Genomic DNA, 20,884 nt, shown 5'->3' with positions numbered 1-20,884 from the left:
GATGCCGCCTGCTGTTGTAGTCTGCGTCTTCGTAGAACTCGTGGTGGTGGTACGGCGTGGTCCGCGGAGTCACGTTGGCTGCACGTGTTGCCGCCGTCCTCACTTAGCCCGCTGCGCGCCGCTCGGCGTAGATTGTAGGTTCTTCGAGTTAGAAAATGCGCACACAGAGTTTTTAAGAATTTGGGGAAGCCCGCACAGGGATAAAATATATCCTATGTTACACGCAGATAATGGAGCTTTCTAATGGTGAAAGAATTATAAAAATGTCCCTGATGATGCGCTGATATTTCTTGCAGTGTTTTTACAGTAGCGATCAGTGTTGCCAGTATGATTTCCCAAAAAAGGATGGTTGGCTTTCTAAAAAGGTACGGTTTTTAACTTCAAGGTACGGTTAGGTCGGGATACTTCTGCAAGAACTAGATCAGTTTTATTTTTCTTCGAGTTGGCTGTCTGCGACCATAGGTTGGAAAAAAAGCGATAGGGAATCGAATGTTCAGAACGATATGGTAAAGTAGAACATTATTACCGATTGCCAATATCGAACAAATTCATTCGTAAATCAATTAGAGAAATGAGGTTATAAATCAATATAGAGTTACGGAAAGGAGTAAAGTCATTATATTCGTTAATGATGCAGTGAATTAAAAATTTTTTTGATAATAATTTATCATAGTAGTACGGTTTTGCTAAAATGTTGAAAAATGCTATAGTCTACTCATATCCTACAGCGAAAACAAGTTGTTTGTCAAAAATTATGAAAATAATGTTTTAGGAACTAAGAAAATCCCATCTAAATAATTTGTGTCCATATTTTAGTGTCAAATGTGACAGAAAGTCGAAGAAAGTATGAGTCTCATTATTTTCTATTAGTTTCTCAACAGACTGTAATTGTAAAATAATAATTTGACTTACCACGAGTTTATAAATAAATAACTTGCTAATACATGCTTGAAGCTCCAATAGTTTGGATATGTGTCATTCCGTTTGTAGATATGCTTTGCTTCATTCCAAAATACTTAATACTTAGCCTGCACCCATGCTCAATGCAAGTTAATAGTTTTCATTTCAATCTACAAAATTAGTAATATTTCTCTACAGATAAATATTTATTCATCTCGAAATCATTAGTTTTCAAAATTTACAAAAAAGGTAATTTGATGTTGTATTTAGGTGTTTACTTTATCAGCGAAATCCGTCACTACTGAATCAAATTAATTTTAGTACTTTATCTTCTTATTTAACATAGAAGAGCTGGGTTCAAAATTGTGTATACCACCTTGTTGCTGTATAGATGAACTAATAGCCATTAATGCAGCAATAGTTTCGGTATTGAGACGATTCCGATGTTCAGTCTTTATCAGCTTTAGTTTGCTAAATACTCTTTCCACTGGGGCATTAGAAAAGGCAGAATTAATAGAAATCCTATCAGGATTTTCAAATTTTTGAATTTTTCTGTACCAGCTATGTCCTTTAATTTAAATACTTTTGTCCAAAAATCAGCAGCATTCATTTGAATCGATATACTGTCGTCCACACTTGCCAGATCTAATAAACAGTACTCCCGCCATTCGTTTATTAATGCACTTTTATTCAGATATGTGGGGGCTAAAAAAGGAAATCTGTTTAAAATTGAAGTTATCATTTGTGGATCAAACGATTTTATAATTTTTGGTTCGACTATTTGGATTATGTCATATATTGGGTCTGTAAATATAAATCTTTGTTTTATTTGTTCTATTACTTCAACATAAAATGCCAGGCAATCTAGTTTGAATCTTTCCAGGTCCTCTTTTCTAACATCATTTTGAACCTCCTTGAGGCTTGAGTCCACAGAAACACCAAGGTACAAATTTTCCAAAGGCAAGTACAACCTTGGGTTTTTATGTTCGATCTCTAGAGGAGGCGTGTTTTTGACGTGATGTAAATCAATGAAGTTACTTGCAATTGTGCGGATGAGCCCTTCTACGGCAGGTTTCAGTTTATGAAGTAATGGCGATTCAGACTGAAAAGTAATATTGAAGTCATTTAGCAGGTCTAGCACATATGCCATGAACTCGAGATAAAATTTTGTAAACTGGTTACGCAAACTGAAAATGATACTTTCAGTTATTCTGGACGGATCTTCCACTATTTCAAGTCTGAAATAGGCTTCCAGTGCAGGATACTGTTCCAGCGTTCGGTCGACACATGCCTTTAAAGAAAGCCACCGGGTTGTTGCCGGCAAAAGAATCTGATGAATTTGTGTTTGGTAGAAGCGTTGCATTTCTGCAAGCTTCTGTTGTCGGTTGTGGCTGCGGCTGAAATGGGAGCCAATGTTCCGTAACATATCTTCTACTGATTTTGGCAGTTGTAGACAAGCTTTGGAGGCAGCCAAATGAATCATATGGCAAGAGCAGCGGACACACACTATGTTAGGAAGTCTTTCTTTCAATTTGGCGAACACAGAATTATATTCGCCGACCATCACGTTCGTCGTGTCTGAAGAAAATCCCACTAAGTTTTCTAGTGGGATATTTTTAGTTTCAACGCTCTGTATTAATGCGTTATACAAGTCATCAGCCGTACCTGAGGCCATTTCCAGCAAATCGAAGAATTCTGTTTTATTTTAAATTCTTTGTCACAATATATCACTGTCATCGCACATTGTTTTTTTGTGCCAACATCAGTTGTTTCGTCCATTATTAGGCAAAAGAAATTACCGGGTTGTTTTAAATAATCATGCAAAGTACTTTGAAGACTGGGCCCTAAAATTTGTGTTACAACTGCTGTTGCTTTCGTACGACCCATCTTCATCTTCTGAGCAATTTTCGAATCGGGGCAAATGTCCGCTATTAAGCTAACTAGAGTGTCTGATAAGAGGAATGGTAAATTATTTGTAGCCAGCATTGCAGCAATTTTAAGCTCACCTCTTTTTACTGAGAGATCTTCATCTGATGGTTTTAATGATTCTTTAATATTTGATGTGGATTTAATGGCTTTCATTATTGATTTGTGTTTATCAGTTTCAGAGTGTCGTATCAAGTGCGGCTTGTGGTTGGGTAACGTAGTTTGACAGTATTTGCATTTTGCACTGATTGTGCCTTTAACTGTGTCTGAAACTAGCCACTCTGAAAGTTCTTTAATTTCTAACCATTTCTCGCTAAAACATATAAATGTTTTTCAGTCTTATCCGATGCTTTTTTAGATTTGGTTGGAATATTTTTTTTATGCTCTTCATTACTTGTTGCTATCTGGATTTCTTCATTTTCGTTACAAGTATCAAGTAAGGCTTGTGGTTTTTTTTTGTTAGATAGATTTGATTCGTCTAGCAAACTGAAGTCGTTGGAAGGATTTGATTCTTGTGGCTGGGTAGGTTTTATTATTATTAGTGCATCAGTACATGAAGGGCCAGGGATACTAGGACTTAAACATTTCTTCTTAGTTGAATGACCAGGTTTAGTAGGCTGGTTACTATTTTGAGAGCTATTATTATCAGGAGGGTCACGTTTTCGCTTCGTTATAAATCTGTCCATTTCCCAACACCTGCGTTTGGACAAAAAACATGCCATCCATCACACACAGCACCATGCAAAGGTACGGTAAGGTACGGATAGTTTAGTTTGAAAGGGAAGGTAAGTTTGCGTAATTCACTAAGGGCCGATTTTTCAATCATCAGATAAAATGCCTAATAACTATTCTAAGGAATAACGTTATTGGACTGTTTATACAGACGAATAGATGCTCGTCGATTTTTCATTAGTAATTTATTGCATGAATAACGTTTTGATCCAATATTTCAACTCTAGCATTTTAAGCTTTTGAGAAGTGAAACAAATATATCGCTAAGCAATGCATTAGACAGAGACAGACTTTTTTCTATCCTGTCAAATTATCCGTCTATAATTTTTAGGTTAAAAATAGCCAGTTCAGTTTGAGTTGTTTTTGATTTTGTGAAAAACATAAAGTAAAATAATGGAAAACAAAAAACGAGAGCGCTCAGCCAATTTTGATTCTGCTGAAATTCAGCTCCTAATTAATTTAGTGGCAAAATTTAAAAATATTGTTGAAAATAAAAAAACTGATGCCGTTACTAATAAGGATAAGGAGGCAGCCTGGAGGCAAATAGAAGAGAATTTTAACTCCTGTGGAGTGTCCACAAATGCCCGATCGTGGAAGACCCTCAAATTGAAATACGAGGGTATAAAAAAAAACACAAAAAAGAAATCTTCTCTGCAAAGGCAAGAGATGTACAAAACTGGAGGAGGGCCTTCAAAAGCTCCAGAATTCAGTGAAATCGATGAAAAGGTGCTTAGCATCTGCTCGAACATAACAGGACTTGAGCCACGTCACGACAGTGACACTATTTCAAGTAAGTATTGGCATGTTTTGGTTACCAGTTACTATTTAAAGTGCAAAAGCTCACATGTAATAATATTTTTCAGAATCTACTCCTCTGGAAGAAGTTGAAGATAGTAATATTATTTTTGAAATAGAAGAAATACCAGAAAATTCATTCCAACCCCATCCAGTAGTTGATTTGGCCATCGGGGAAATTGTTGAGGACAATCAAAAAGGTATATGTCTATAAAAGTCAGATGTTCTTAAATTCAGTTATTTTATTTTAAGGAGCATTCTATGAGGCCATAATTTATAATTTATGCTTGCAGGCAGGTTGTAAGATTATAGTAGGGTACTACAGATTGTGTTTTGATATCTAATAATAAACCAAACAAATGAAACATGTTATGTTTAATTAGCCCATAAGCCCATACTAAATGTAGGTATACTTTCATGTAATGTATTGTATGTAATTGTTGTTGTATTACTTTCAGAAAATAATTGGGACAAATGGCACCCAAAGGCTTTAAAATCAAGGGTGTCCAATGTATTAAAACCAAATGTCTCCAAAGCTAGTGTCACCGCCAAACTAGACAAATTAAGCGAAGCTCGACTGGAGCTAGTACAGCTCCAAATGAAGACTGCCAAACTTGAGCACCAGTTTATGGAGGAGGAGCATAAACTGAAAATGTTGCATTTAGCTAATGATGAGAGAAGAAAAGAAGAATTACACTCATTACAATTAAAACAAAATGGGTGTAATTGTGGAGCAGTTCCAAATACCATGACTTAGATTTTTGTTCATTATTTTGAAAAATAAAAACTTGACTTTAATAAAATACCAATGTTTTTATTATGTAACATTAATTGAAAAAGAAATTGCACATATGATAAACATAAATTTCTATTGAATGAATATAAAGATTATATGTAGTAAAACTGTTGAAAAATTGAGCTTGGCTGCCCTAGATTATTCAGTAGGTAAGGCATGAAAATAATTTATTAAGATTAAGTTCCTAGTATGGCACCTTTCATCACCAGTAAAATCGGCTATAGCGGGTGGAAATATAGGCTGTGGTGGAATATGCAATTCTGGGTCCACTGGAGGTTCCTCCTCATTTTTTGATCTTGCCAAGTTGTGTAGTACAGCACAGGCTACAATCACATCTTGTGCAAGCGGCAGCCTACACCTTAATCCTATACTTAGGACTGGAAACCGTCTTTTCCAAACTCCAAAGCACCTTTCAATAACATTCCGTGTTCGAATTTGTGATTCATTATATAAAGTCTTAGTTGGTGTGTCTGGATTTTGAAAAGGTGAGTAGGTAATTAGTTAGTTCATAACCACTATCTCCAAGTATAATTCCATTGCCAAATTCACCATTCTCAAAGTGGTATTTCACATGTGAATTGGCAAATATCATGCAATCATGGGTAGAGCCAGGCCAACGTGCAACTATATCTTGAAACATCAAGTCTGCTGAACACATTGCTTGAACATTAAACGAAAAGAATCCTTTTCTATTCCTGAATTCTTCTGCAGTGTTACCACCAGGCGACTGAATCCTAATATGGGTGCCATCTATAGCCGATACTACTCTAGGGAATCTGGCTATTTTATAAAATTCTAGTTGAGTGCTTCTGATGTCTTCGTCACTTCTTGGCAAGTTTATGAATATTGTTCTTAAAGATGCTATAGCTTCAGTAACTTTTTTAATAATACGGCACATAGTGGAACTATGAATACCACCAAAATCACCAACAGTTATGTAAAAACTTCCAGTGGCATAAAATCGCAGTGCAATTAATAACTGCAACATGGGTGAAATACACTGATTTCTGAAACAAATAAAAGCCCTTATTTTAACTGATATTGTAAGTACATACATAGGTAAGCACTATCTTACATCACGGAAAGTGCGATATAACAGCTTACCGCTTACGTACCTTTCTGTTTGGTGCTTGATTTTATTTTCAATTAGGAAAGTAAATATTGCACCGACTCTTTCCGAAGTCTGAATCTGCGATGAAATTCTTTTGAATCCCAAATCCTAAAGTGATCAGGCCTTGGGCGGATTATTCTTTCTTTTCTTTCGGGTGGATTTATATATTCATTTATTATAGTCTCTTCTTCGATAGCCAAGTCATCAATATTATCGAAAATATCCATAATAAATTGTTAATAGCGCAAGAAATAACTTTCAGGCCTTGGGCGGATTATTCTTTCTTTTCTTTCGGGTGGATTTATATATTCATTTATTAAAGTCTCTTCTTCGATAGCCAAGTCATCAATATTATCGAAAATATCCATAATAAATTGATAAATTGTTAATAGCGCAAGAAATAACTTCAAACTAAAACGTCATCTGCGTCAAATTATCAATCGAATAGTACTTACCTGGCGGTCAAGGCGGCAAATAAATTAATTCCTCAGATAAGGATTTATTCGTCCAATAGGTCTTACTCGACCATTGAAAAATTCATCAACTTCGCTATCTCTCGAATATACCCTATCTGTTTGTTTATCTGACAATTGAAAAATCGGCCCTAAATAGAAACAATATAATATATAAGCATGTGACGGGTGGCGCCATCTGTTCATGAAAGTTTCTAGGCCAACTAACAATTTAAATAACTAAGATTTTCAATTGTCTTCATTTCTATCTGATACATTGTGTTCTGTGCATTCCGCAAACTTTTACTTCGACCGTTCACGGAGTATATACGTACACCATAATACAATATTAACAATTTTCTTATTAAAAATGTAGGTAAGTATAGGTAGAAAAAAAAGTTATGAAACAAAAAATATTAAAACGAAGTATAATTTATTATTTAATATAATAAGTTCAAATATTAGAATCACATGCATACATACAATTGGCTACTTGACAGCCTTCGAAAAAATATTTAAAAACTTACGTACGTTTATAATAAACCTCTTACAATTATGCTTTTACGAAAAAAAGCGTTATTTAATAGTAAAAAGTATTTATTAATTTAAAATTTACGCGAAAACAGCTGGTCACGTGACATTTGATGACGTCGCATTTCAAAACGTCAATTTCTCGCCAATCAGTGAACGTTGTTTCAAACTAACAGATGACGTTTTGCTTGACATTTTCTGTGAGATGTGACGTCACAAGATGGCCGACCACGTTTCGAATCTTATAATCCACAGATAAAAAGGCAAATCTATTTTGCAAAAATAAAATATTTAAAATTTCTTTTGAAGCGAAATACCTATTGTGTAATTATATTATTTGGTTACAAGCTATCATATTGAACATATTTCATCGTTACAACTGTCAAATAGCCAATTACTTGAATGAATTTATGTGATATACGTAAATGCTCGAAATTATCCAAATTTGGTTGTTATTTCACAAGATGGCAACCTCAATAAAACATTAAAAAACAGGACGTACATTTTCAACATCAAACTTATCTGTTTCGTTTTGACGCTAGTGGTGATTATTATTTTTAAATAATTTATTTAGATGTCAAACATTCGAGGCGATTAAATAAAGTTCTACCTTTGACCATCAGATCGGAACAGATAGTTCATAAAATTTTAAGTTTGTCAGTATCTATTTAATAATAATGGATAAAGGCAATGAACCACACCTTGGCAGTGGTGATAAGAAAAGAAGTAGGATAATAGCATTGTCATCTAGTCATACAACTTTGCCTTCTTGCAGTGCAAACAAAAAACATGAAAAATGCAAACCATCATCAACATCAACTTACCTTGACTTAACTTTTCTTCCGTCTATAGATTCGTATTGTTTCGTCACACGTCGTACATACTTGTGAGAATGAGTTATCTTTAGTTCGATCTCGGTTCCAGACTGACTATAGACATCGGCGAACGGCGATAGTCCCGCAGACTATATTCTGTTTGCTCTGTTTTTTTTTTAATTCATCGCTCCTGAGGAAGGAAGGCAAGGAATGTAATCCAAACAGCCAAGTCTTATTTGGATGGAAGAAAAAAGTTTTTTAAACGCAAATTCATAATGTTGACAAAACAGGAGAAGGCGATTTTTTTTTTACCCTTTGTAGTTTGCAGTAAAAAATAAATCACTAATATAGAAAAGGTACGAAAAAGGTACGGTCTACACTGAGGTACGGTTGTGGTACGGTTGTGTGATGAATAGTACGGAAAACCGTACTTTTTGGTACGGTCTGGCAACGCTGGTAGCGATATACACACGACGTCATATTATTTTTTCTTGAAAGTAAGAACATACCATGACAGAGTGAAGTCTGTTTTCATTGATATTTTACCTACTACCAGTTTTATGGCACATCTGTTTGGGCGATTTTCTTAATCTATAATTTTAAGATGGCGGGAAACAAATTAATGTATATTTGTAAAATTGAATTATGAATGAAAAGTATGATATACAAGCGTATTTTCTATTTCACAATTGTCGTTTCATAAACATCCATCTCACGCAGGTGTCAAAATCGCTCTGATTTGCTATTTTGGGCTATGTAAAGTCTGCAGTTCATTTCAGTGTGGTAAGCTTTTTGTTCGGAACGTTCTATCTAGTACACGTGACGAATTCGCCCTCATGGACAGGTCATAAAAAGGTTTTATTTTAATTTTCGAATAAAAATTATTAAACAAATACATACCAGACATATTCATTTCAGCGCCTACTTTTTGCCAAGCGTTATTTTTTATGTGTCTATCGCTGTAATGTCTTGATTTTATATTGTATAGGCAGTCGTACATTTGGACTAAATAAATGAGCTTTTCTTCATCCATTTCCATCACTTCTGTATTCGCCGCACTGCAAGGAATGAATGCGAACGAATACTCGCTCGCGCGCTCGCAACAGACGCGCGCGGGGAGCGGGCGCGAGGGGCGGGATATTGCCAGCGGCCGCTCGCTACTGCTAGAGCATTCTCGGGAGTTCCCGCGCAGTCGCACGACTCCGTTCATGGAATTCGCGGGAAGTCCCGCGGCGCCGCGGGCATCCGTACAACTCGTTCGAGTTTGGGATGGGCACACAAACCCAGACATGAGTTTGTGGCCAGAAATACTGCTCTGGCTGAACACCTTTTTGGGAATCCTGAAGCGCCCATTGAAGAAAGGCGTTTAATCGTAATTGCTGATGGAACTTATTTAAATACCTACCCAAAAAAGTAGCAACTACTCGTTCCAAAAAGCAACTTATTACCTTCTCAAATACTACAATTTAGTGAAACCTTTTCTAATTGTTTGCTGAGATGGGTATATTATGGAGGCCATGGGACCATATCCAGCCACTAAAACTGATGCCTCTATAATGAATGAACTTATATCACGGGGTGATGTCTTAACATATTTGTTTAAAGAGGATGATGTTTTTATTTTAGATCGTGGGTTTAGAGACAGTGCAGACAACATGACAGATAAAGGTTTTTTAGTACATATGCCTGAAACTATTTCTGCAGGAGAAAGGCAACTTTCTACTCTCCAAGCCAATATCACGAGATGTGTTACCATGAATAGATGGGTGATTGAAGCTGTTAATGGAAGGTTTAGTAGAGATTTTAAAATATTTCGTGAAGATTACTTAAACAAAAGATGTCCTCATGTTATGACAGAATTTCGGATTGCAGCTGCATTTTTGAACCATTTTGCTGTTCAATTCAGGGAAAGAGCTAATGTAAATGAAATTATAGAAATAATAGATGAAAAAATATTTGAAAACAATGAACTCTGTGAAATTGTACAAGGATATAATTTAAATATGAGATCCACTTTGTTTCAAAACATCTCACATACAAATATTGAATTCCCTGAAGTGACCATAAATGACTTAAAATTAATTGCACTCGGCACATATCAAATTAGGCAAGCAAAATCATATATATTCTTTGGATTCGAAATTCCGGTAAGTAAATATCCATGTTTTACCTATATATTTTATTTTATGGCCAATTAAGATGTAAGTGTAACTGTAGGGATCATGTGATGATTTAATAATATATGAGAAAAAGAAGTTCATTTGAAATCCCTATGTAATTTAACTCAGCTGAACTGAATGTGACTTAAGTACATGTTATTAAAGTTATTTCAATGTCTGCCCATATTATTTAGCATGTATTTTATACATCAGAAAGTGCTGCTACCCATTTTCTGGTGAATAATCCTTCATAACTTTTAATATATTTGTATGTTATATCCTAATCCTCAAAATCTACATTATTTTATAGAAAATACACACTGGATTCATTGACTAAAGATGAACTGAGTCGTCGCTTCATATGTTCTGCTCACTTCAAACCTGCAAGCGTAATTTTTTTAGGGGTAAGTAACAATAGTCCATTTTTTTTTTTTTTGTAATGGCCGGAAAATATTTGCAATATGCGATGTGCCACATTTAATAAAAAATGTAAGAAACAATTTGCAAAACGGTGATTTCGCTCAAAAAATAATAAATACATTTTTACAACAAAATTTAATCAAGATGTTATTGAAAACCTTTTCGCCCGATTCCGTCAAAAAGGAGGCTGTAACAGAAATCCCACCGCGAAAATTTTAAGAGGCATTTTTAAAAGTAACGTTATCAATTCCTTTATAATCATCCTCCGAGCCTTTTCCCAAACTATGTTGGGGTCGGCTTCCAGTCTAACCGGATTCAGCTGAGTACCAGTGCTTTACAAGAAGCGACTGCCTATCTGACCTCCTCAACCCAGTTACCCGGGCAACCCGATACCCTTTGGTTAGACTGGTGTCAGACTTACTGGCCTCTGACTACCCGTAACGACTGCCAAGGATGTTCAATGACAGCCGGTACCTACAGTTTAACGTGCCATCCGAAACACAGTCAATGGTGTCTAAGATATACTTAGAAAGTACATACAAACTTAGAAAAGTTGCATTGGTACTTGCCTGACCTGGGATCGAACCCGCGCCCTCATACTTGAGAGGTTGGTCCTTTACCCACTATTCCTTTATAAAACTCCCAAAAAATAAAAATTGTGAAGACGAAGAGGAAGAATTTGTAGACATAAATTCAGATTTAATGAATAAAACACCAATAACTGATCATGTAACCCAAGAATTTTGGATGCAACATGAAACTGACGAAATAATACCTTCAACGAGCAAAATAGCTGGTTCTGGATCTGCTTCAAAATCCCAAACATTAAAAATCACAACGACACTAGAAAGCACAACGACATTAGAGCAATGTTCCATTGTTTATTTTGCTGGTTATCTTACAAAGTCTTGCATTGATAAATTTAACAATTGTTCAGTGTGTTTAAAGAACTTTTTGAAAAACTTTGATTTAAATTACAAAAAACAAATATTAATTTTGAATAAATCTTACGAATTTAATGCATTCATCAAACTGAAAATGCCCAGCGATGAGTTAGCTAAGTTAGTTGACTTTGTTTTTATACATGTATGAGACATGTATGTTCCAATATTTTAACATATTTACAATTTCTTGTTCACACGTTGTCTCCCCTTCCATTTTTTCCCATAGTTTCCTGTAGGACACAAGGTCGAATGCCCTTGACAGGTCCAAGAAACAAGCATAAACAGGCGTCTTTCTGTTTACATAATACTGGACAGTCTCCTTGAGACACATGATAGCACTCTCTGTTGATAAACCTGACCTAAAGCCAAACTGCTGATCATGAAGGTTTATATGCTCATTCAAGTGTTTATCAAGAAGACTGTCCAACACCTTGGCTATAATTGTAGCTAAAGATATCGGCCTATAATTCGACATGTCCGAGACATCTCCATTTTTGTTTTTTACGATCGGTACTACAACTGTATGCATTAATTGTTCTGGTAGGTATGAGTGACTTAAACACAGATTGAAAAACATTGTTAAAACACGTGGTAAATGAACTCCGGCATATTTTAAATGTTCTATACTTAACCCATCATGTCCGGGAGATTTGCCGCGGACCATGCCCTGAATTATATTCCGTATCTGTTTCCTTGTGAACCTGACAACGACACCCGTTTCCTTGCCCCCACATGGCAACATGCCCTCCTGTACATCCCCAACAGGTAAGGAATCTACCTTAAAATGAAGACGAAACGCCTCGGCTATTTTAGATGGTTCATGAATGCCAGCGACGCTCACTGGATGGCCAGGCTTTGGATTAAGACTATTAGTGTTTTTCCAAAAGTTCTTAAAATCTTTCTTTGTGTGATTATCTGCTATAATATCCATTTTAATTTGCTGTTCATTACTTTGACACCATTTTAGTTTCTGTTTAAATATGTTTTTAGATTCGTACATGTTATTATATAAATCTCCCGTAGTAGGTTTTCCCCCAACTATCCACTCTAAATAGCACCGCCTAGCCACCACATGAGCCTCCCTGACATGTCTGTTCCATCCTGTGACATATCTTTTTCTATTTTTCCTATTATTATTATTACAATTATTACTAACTATTGAAGCTTCAGTCATTATATCAACTATATCTTTATATATTCTATCTAATATAACTCTATGACTACTATCTGAACAGATTCGATCTGCGCAATTATGACATTGACTAGGAAAATCTATAAGTTTAAGTTTTGAGTGACAAGCATCATGGTACTTCTTTATTTGACTAGAGTCCCTTTCTCCCCATATAACTTTATTGTTACTATTACTATTTTTAATAACTTTAGCCTTAACTAACTCTAAATTGCACTCCAAAAGAATAGGATAATGGTCCGACCAGTAAATGTCATACATTACTAATATTTTTAATACTGAGAGCCTCGCAGCAGTCGTCAACACAAAATGGTCAAGCCATCTGCGCGAGCCGTGCGCATCACTAACGAAAGTGTATGTGTTTGGTCAAAGATGTACACATGTATAAAAATGTGTTTGGTCAAAGAAGCATTTATAAAAGTAGCTTGATTGGATATTGCAGTATCTGGATTCAAAGGCACTGGTATCTACATTTATTTTCTGACCTAGATTATTTGGCTGCAGATATGACCAATATACCACGAGAACAAACAGAAACTTCATCGAACGCACTAAACAACTAACAAGCTGTCGTGATATCGGGTCCAGGGTCGTACGCGACTTATCCGGGATAAGCTCCACGTGAATTTTTTTGGTAAGGCCGCTTAAGAACCCAAATGTCCAAGTTTGCCGCCTTAACAGCCGGCCCCGGTGGTATTTTCTGGTGTATAAGTGGGTCTCAACTATTTCAAAGATGTCCGTGTTCCCAGCGAGCAATTCCCTATCGTGGGCTTCTGCCACCTCACACACCTCTCTAAGGTAGTGATAGGTTTGAATGGCGGTTTTTTTTGTTACCCCAACATCTATTGCCGCCTGCGACACCTTATCCTTTCTTAGGAAATGCAACATGAGACGTAGCGTATTAAGTACGCTTACGTGTGCCCTTTCGAAAAACGTATTTTTTAGGGGCGACCTAATAGACGGTCTGCCCTCCCTAGCGCACCTCCAGCACCTTAGTCGATATTTTAATTTATAGCTGAGTTTGGGCTCCCTAGACATATTGCCCCGGCATGTCGGACACCGAGGCGTCCGGGCCGGTATAAGCAGCCATGCCTTGGCTGCAGCGACAGCGGTCTCCTCGTCGCGAATTGCGCAAGCGAAATTCCAAATATTAAAGTTGCGAGCTAAAATAAGCTGCAACGGATCCACTGCTACTACTACTACCGAAAAACGAATCAAAACTACAAAACAAATATATTTATTTAAAAAATTATGAGGAAAACTTATGTCTAAAATTAAAAAGAAAATCTACAACTATGTACTATTAAAAATAATAAAAATTTAAACTAAAATAGCGATAAAAATCCACAACTACCTTACTAACCACTATTAAAATAATTAAAACAAAGAAGTTGGCTCATAAAAGAGCCTTTGATTGCTGACCGTTAAAGGTCAACAATAATAATAAAAAAAATTGCTTTAAAAGCGCTCGCAGAAGGAAGAACAAAGAACGGTTACCCCGTCATTGACGTATATGAAAAGCAATTGTAAATTCTATAAAACAATAAGTTTCACAGAATAATAACCATGTAGCTATATCGTTACTACATAATGATATAATTAACTCTTTGGCACATGCTTACGGTGATCACAGAATGTGCCAGAGTTACTTCTGTGACAAAAAAAAAAACAATTTAAATGAGGAGTTTAAAAAATCCAAAATTCGACGTTTGCCTTTAGATTAAATGCAATTATTTCCAACGTTGCTGCGAAATCGCGAAGTCTAATAGAAGATGTAGACACTAATACTGTCGAGTGCTTCAATAATCTAATAGCTAAATTTATTGGGGAAAAAAGAAAAAAAATGCATTAAAGGAGGTTACCAGGGCCGTTGTCATGCTGCAGCAGTTTCATTTAACACGAAAGCTGCTCTTTCCACTATTCAAAAAGTTTTTACCGAGAAAAGCCCTGGCGGAAAAGTGGATGAAGTAGAGAAGAAAAGAGCTCTAAAAAGATAATACAACGTTGAGCATCCCACAAAAAAAGAGAAAATTAAGAGAGACTCAAAACCAAAATGATGGGCCAGCTTCTGTGACGTAAGCGCGCGGCTCACGTCGCGTAAAGATTCGTAGGGTTAATTAAATGCCTACTTTGCTTGGTCTACCTGGCCTTAATTACAACAATTGTATTATCATTTAAAAAGTATGTCGGGGTCTTACCGTTGTCATAAGGTTAGGTTTCATACTGAAAAAAATGAGCGTAAAGCACAAAGCAACGCTGTACGAGCGTTAAGCAAGGTTTCTCGACCTTCCGGACAACGAGTTCGTCGAAAATTTTAAAATGTCGAAGGAGGTGGTGCAGTATTTGTGCCAGGAATTAGGTGAGGATCTGTCTCCTAGGACATCTCAGGCATACAGACTTGATATCAAAAAATCGTCTGTAAGAGGAAAAGAAGAACAAAATGTAAGAGATGCAAAAAAGAAGATAGTTCAAGATCGTTTTAAAAATGAACCCGGCCTACTGATTGATGTAGTGAAGCAAGGCCATGGTACGACCAATGACGGTAACACAGCGAGAAAATTCTTTGAAGATCCAGTGAAAACTGCCGATATAACAGGACTCGATGCGGAACTGATTCACAGATTTGCTGTGATTTTGCAAATTCCCCGGGCGGCAAATTTTAAGGGGCGGCAAATTTTACTCAATTAAAAAAAAATGTGCGCAACTAGTATCTGCGCCGCTACATAAAACTGTCTAACAATAACAAAACATTAAATAAGTTGACATTTTTTTAACTTAAAATTAATAATTATTTAAAATTTGGTACTTAAAACACACGTGATCAACGTCTAAGGGTCATGGCACAGTATAGCGGCACCGCAACAGCACGGCTCCACACCAGCATTTAAGTAATCATTCAATTTAGAGCATTAAATCGTGTATATTATAATATATTTCGTAATGTCAATATGAAAAAGCCAACGGCGAGCAGTCAGCGCGCTTGCCACTACCACACAACTCGGCTCGCAGCCCGCGTGCTGCAAGCGAGCGGACCTCATGCGTACAGCGCGCTGACGGCATGCTCATTACGAGTCGGCAGCGAAACAACGTCATTACGTCGTGTTCAATCATAACTGTCTTAAAATAATATTGAGTTTGCGGTGACAGCAAGCTTACACCTCGCGGCCGACGCGCAGACGGCGAGCTGGCACCTTGCGGACAACGCGTAGTTAGCGCGCTGGCAGCTAGCCGTAGTCTTAATTCGGGTTCTGGGGTCTGAATTGCAGTTGGGGGCGCCGTAGAAATCTCGCCCAGGGCGCTGGTAGTGTTAAAACCGGCACTGCTGGAAGATACTGAAATATCTAATCTAGATGCATCTGTCGACATTGACTTGCGAGGATTTTAAGATAGAAAGGACGCGACTGAGGGCTTTCGTTTCTGCAATAAAAAAATAATAATAATTCAGACACACTTGAGATATTTAAATTTGTAGTGAAATCTAAGATGGAAGATGCCCTGCCTAATATTTCAATAATAATAAGGATATTTTTACAGTTGCCATAAGCAACCTCAGCTGCGAGAGGAGTTTTTCAAAACTAAAATTAATAAAAAATTATTGACGATCTAAAATAATAATTTACGTTTAAGCAATTTGGCTATCTTATCCGTTGAGCAAGACGTGTGTGATTATCATAAAAATTAAAATTATCATTAAAAAATGGAACAATGCAAGAGGTAACTGGATGAAATATCACAAAAAAGTTAAGGAATGTAAATCCGGCTCTGGATACGGAAACGGAAGCAAGTATTACATCAGAAAAAAACATCACACAATCTCACAACAAAGAAACTGACTCACACACACAATACTACCGATCAGCCAATACTACCGATTTAATAAAAACAAGCAAGAAGAGAAAGACAGACTGTAGCGAAGTTGATCGACAAATGCTTACTTTAATTAAATCAGTTGAAGATGAAGACAAGAGTAAGAGTATGTGTTTTTTCAAAGGTATTGCTCCGATTGTAGACAAGTATAGTGATGACGATTATGTTGAATTCCAATATGAAGTCATTAAAGTTATGAGAAATTTAACTCGGAGAAATCAAGCGTCCATGCAGCAACAAAATTACAATTACAATATTAATCGAAGCTACACTACGGCTACACCCGACTACAGGATACACGAATATCAACCAACACAACCCATTCCATCGACATCCAGGATGCCCTATGAATATCAGCCAACACAACTCATTCCATCCACATCCAGGATGCCTCAAGAACTCATGCAGCAAGATGATTCCCAATCTTCAATTATTACTGAATTAAGTTCAATCACATCGCCTGATTACGATTTCGATTTTTCTAAAAGTCCTTAATTTATTTTTTGAGTATAATAAAACAATTACTACCTACTAAATTTTGTTTTAATTAATACAGGTAATCAATCCCCTTTTCTATAATTTGAATTTTGTCTTCCGAAAGTCTTCTATAATTTGTCTTCCGAAAGATATCCAGGCATAAAAGTAATCACTTTCGAGGTTACTGATCGGATGTCTATGTCTATGAAACCCGAAATCCAGCCCACAGTGCGCCGCAACTTTAGCTGTATACAATTTAGTTTGTTATATAAATATTAAGTTAGTTGCATGTAAGTTAGTTTAATTTGTTATATACTCAGGGATTTAATTGTAAGTTAGTTTAGTTATTTTTATACGTTTAAGCTGTAAGAATATATTTGGTAGTAGAAGTTTAACAGTAGGTAGTAATTGTCATCAACATATTACAATGGAACGTGAAATATTGTCGGTAAATGGTGACATTTGCCCACACCAAGTCATCTCTATTCCTATGCTAGTCTTCTTCTTAGTCGTTTCCCTCACTGCTGAGGGTCGTGACTCCTTCTGATCTTGTCCACTTGATGTCGCCATTTATTGCGTCCTATGCTATAACAATCAATAAATTATCAATAATATATTGACAGAAGTCTCCCAGAATCTAACAAATGAAATACAACAAGAACAAACAAAGGCTTTCACGAGTGTGCCACAATCTAATGAAATTTCTGTGCAAGAACAGACTGAGGAAGTCATGTTCCCAAATCTTCCTTAGGTAACGAGCATATATCCTTTGAAACAGGAAGATCAGTGTCTAAAAGGCAAAAAGAAAGATTCTTCCTCAAATACTTAAATAGAGGATCTTACAGCACAGTCAGTTAGAACGACACTGGAAACTATATCACCGTTGAGGGCTATTCCTAGAAATTCGAGGCCAATTAAAAAAAACTAGGTGCTATTATAATTACAGAGAGTCCCAGATTGCTCCCATGCCGTCAAAGAGTCTGAAAGACGATCATATCAAAGTCTTTAAAAAAATGTACACTTAAGCTACTACAGAACATGCAACCAAACAAATGGCAACTCAACAGCTATTGGTAATTCACATTCAGTAGATAATTATGATGAAGAGATGGGTTGTTACATATTAGAAGTAGTACTGCTGAAAGATTCATCAAAGGAGCCTTCACTTAACACTGGTACGCCAGGATTAACAACAATGACCATCAATGTCGCCAACTATGTTGTTTTTGTCCTAAACCTCGACTTTTTGGTATAGCCTCGTGCAAAATAGCTTTGTGATTTTGGCATAAAGCTATCTTGGACGAGGTATGATATATAAAAAAAATTAACTATTAGATCCTGGTTGTGCCTAGTACATTTACATTACAGCTATAGTAAGAGCTATAGCGAAGTGTGACTGCATCGTTAGCCGAGAGAAGGTGCCATAGCAGAACCAATGAATAATGAAGATATTATACGTGATTTCAGTTCTGATACTGATACAGATTATATACCAGATAGTATATCAGACTCGTCTGATGATGATATAAAGCAGTGAGATCTAGGAAAATCAGTGTTACAGCTATAGTCCACCGTGTTGATATAAACAACACACACACAGCGAAAAGGGGTGTATGACTGTAGATACCGATTCCGAATATGAAAATATGGACGAATACATAGAACAATGCCTGAAAATCCAAGAAGATGAAGAAAACTCGTCCATAGATGACGAATTATTTCTAATTATTTTATGTGTTTTTATTACAGGAATAGCCAAATGGAGCCACATAAAAGAATTTTATCGTAAATCCGAATTTTGTTTTTGCCCCTGCTTTAACCAAGCTGCATATTGAACCAAACTTTAAGCAAAAAATAAAGGTCAGCTTAGCTTGCCAAGTCTTCAGCCATTCAGTTGCTGCAGGAATGCTTGCGAAGATTGCAAACAGTGAGTTGTCATAATGCTAAAATACTAACTAATATTATAAATGTAAAGTGTGGATGTTCGGATGTTTGTTACGTAATCAAGCAAAAACGGAACGGATTCGGATGAAATTTGGCATGCATATAGCCATTGACATGGAAAAGAATAAAAGAACGTAGGCTATATAACATCACGCTATAACATGTCGCTATTTCATAACAATGAATTTTAAAAATTACCTTGCTTTTAACAATAGTTAAAAATAAGTGTTCACTTTCCAGATGAACTGAAAAAATGAACCAACTGTTCGACGCCTTAAATGGTGATACGCCGGATCGGAAACGAGGCAAAAAATTTCTCACGAATTTTACGCGAAAAAGTCCACATTTAAATTATTTCAAAGAAATGAAAGCTATGTTTGAAGGATTAGTATTTATTGCCTTCTTTGGAGGGTTTTATAAGAACTTTAAATGCAGTTGAGCGTCTATTTTTTAACTTAGAAAAACAGTACAACATCAAAAGTTTATCAACGCGCAGACTGAATCAAGACCCTGTTACAAAACTGTTTTGGTTGTATCCGCAGCAATTGTGGACGCAACCCAAACCCAAATACCCTACAATTTGTTGCAGCTCTTAAAACTGCTATTATTAATAATTTATTGCATAGCAGTAAAAATAAAAACTACAAAGATAATAATATATTATTAAATGATTTAAAATCTTTTGTAATGCAACCAAACCCCAACAAAGAAACAAATGTAGCTGATGTTGAAACATTTGACTTGACGGCAGCTGTAGAGGCATCTAACATTGTAATATCCAGTGTTCTGGATAATTGCAAGCTTGCGCATATTATGTGTGTGGTTATATGGTAAAAAAAATTGCACATATGGCAAACGGGTCCTGTTTGCCATATGTGCAAAAACACAATGCTTGCAGACCAGAACACTGAGGTAAATCATTTATTTACTAGTTTTAAAGAATATAGTCCTATGCGCAATAGTTTTCAATATGTAAAATTTGCATGTACGGGGACAGTAGAGATTGCTGCAACAATTGTTAACAATTTTTTAAATGAGCATGGGTGTAAAATAAAAATAAAAAATGAACTCATAGAAATTTTAAGGACAAAATTAAATTTCCAATGGTTGCTTGATTGTTCTGAGCATTACGATAAAAATAAAATGCACATAGTAATTTCAACCATAAACATTTGCATAAAACGACACTGTATTAAAAAAATAGACAGTTCATCCAAGACGCTTCAAAAAAAGTTGTAAAACGAAAAATAAATATTCTAAAAACGCTTAAAATTTTGTTTCATTTAAATACTTTTCAGTAAACATGAATGAATCATGCAAACAAAGCGAAATTCAGGTAATGGTCAATTTTAATTTATCTCTTTGTTTTCATAATATGTCAGAAAATTACAAAAAATACAATACAAACAAAAAATAACATTAGTTTCAAAATTTGGCTGTAAAATTAGTTTCACGGATCAAATACTGGGGGCGCTAGTGTCAATAGCTGTTGGGATTTTTTTTGTATGAAGTGCCGTTCTTCCCGTCAGGGTATATGTGTTCTGTGAACAGGAGATAGTGACGAACGCATGTCGGCATTATTGCAAGTGCCAAGAAGCACATTAGAGCGGCTCATGAATATGGCCCGTAGGCTTGGGCAAAAAATACATTAAAGGACTCTGTTTTCTAACTCAATGAAATTTAATGAAAATCCTCACAATTCTGCTGTTTGTTAGTCATTTTCTTTTGGAAAATGAGTAAATTAAACAATTATAAAATAAAAGTTCTGATTTTTCATTTAAATAACGGTTATAAGGCCCAAATGTGCTTGGGCCAGATTCCGTGCC

At 36.0% G+C, this 20,884-nt stretch overlaps 2 protein-coding genes and 1 long non-coding RNA gene across 3 annotated transcripts; 1 reads left to right on the top strand and 2 right to left on the bottom strand.

The window, feature by feature from the left end:
• Nucleotides 1–311: 311 nt before the first annotated feature.
• LOC135119176 (uncharacterized) lies at nt 312–1,383 on the bottom strand. The gene is made up of 2 exons (XR_010278033.1): nt 1,277–1,383; nt 312–1,070 (listed from the first exon to the last, which is right to left on the bottom strand). It is a non-coding gene; the product is annotated as an uncharacterized LOC135119176 (long non-coding RNA).
• A 22-nt stretch (nt 1,384–1,405) lies between these two features.
• LOC135116660 (uncharacterized) lies at nt 1,406–8,427 on the bottom strand (the record flags this gene model as incomplete). Its single annotated transcript, XM_064042790.1, has 2 exons — nt 8,068–8,427; nt 1,406–3,522 (listed from the first exon to the last, which is right to left on the bottom strand). A coding segment is annotated over exon 2 (1,170 nt), but the record flags the coding sequence as incomplete, so codon positions are not given.
• Nucleotides 3,610–5,156, top strand: LOC126054862 (uncharacterized). The gene is made up of 3 exons (XM_049841707.2): nt 3,610–4,348; nt 4,422–4,553; nt 4,812–5,156. The coding sequence occupies exons 1-3, from the start codon at nt 3,952–3,954 to the stop codon at nt 5,108–5,110; spliced, it is 828 nt and encodes a 275-aa protein (XP_049697664.1). The 5' UTR covers nt 3,610–3,951; the 3' UTR covers nt 5,111–5,156.
• Nucleotides 8,428–20,884: the final 12,457 nt, after the last annotated feature.

This window comes from Helicoverpa armigera, chromosome 30 (assembly GCF_030705265.1).
Source record: "Helicoverpa armigera isolate CAAS_96S chromosome 30, ASM3070526v1, whole genome shotgun sequence".
NCBI classification, from domain to species: Eukaryota; Metazoa; Arthropoda; class Insecta; order Lepidoptera; family Noctuidae; genus Helicoverpa; species Helicoverpa armigera.
The sequence above is the reverse complement of the archived record's forward strand: the minus strand, read 5'-3'. Positions and strand labels throughout refer to the sequence as shown.

Excerpts from the sequence above, each read along its gene's own strand:
- LOC126054862 (XM_049841707.2), top strand. The coding sequence starts at position 3,952 with ATGGAAAACAAAAAACGAGAGCGCTCAGCCAATTTTGATTCTGCTGAA. Across the intron at positions 4,349-4,421 it reads CGACAGTGACACTATTTCAA|AATCTACTCCTCTGGAAGAA; the intron begins GTAAGTATTGGC and ends AATATTTTTCAG. Across the intron at positions 4,554-4,811 it reads TGTTGAGGACAATCAAAAAG|AAAATAATTGGGACAAATGG; the intron begins GTATATGTCTAT and ends TATTACTTTCAG.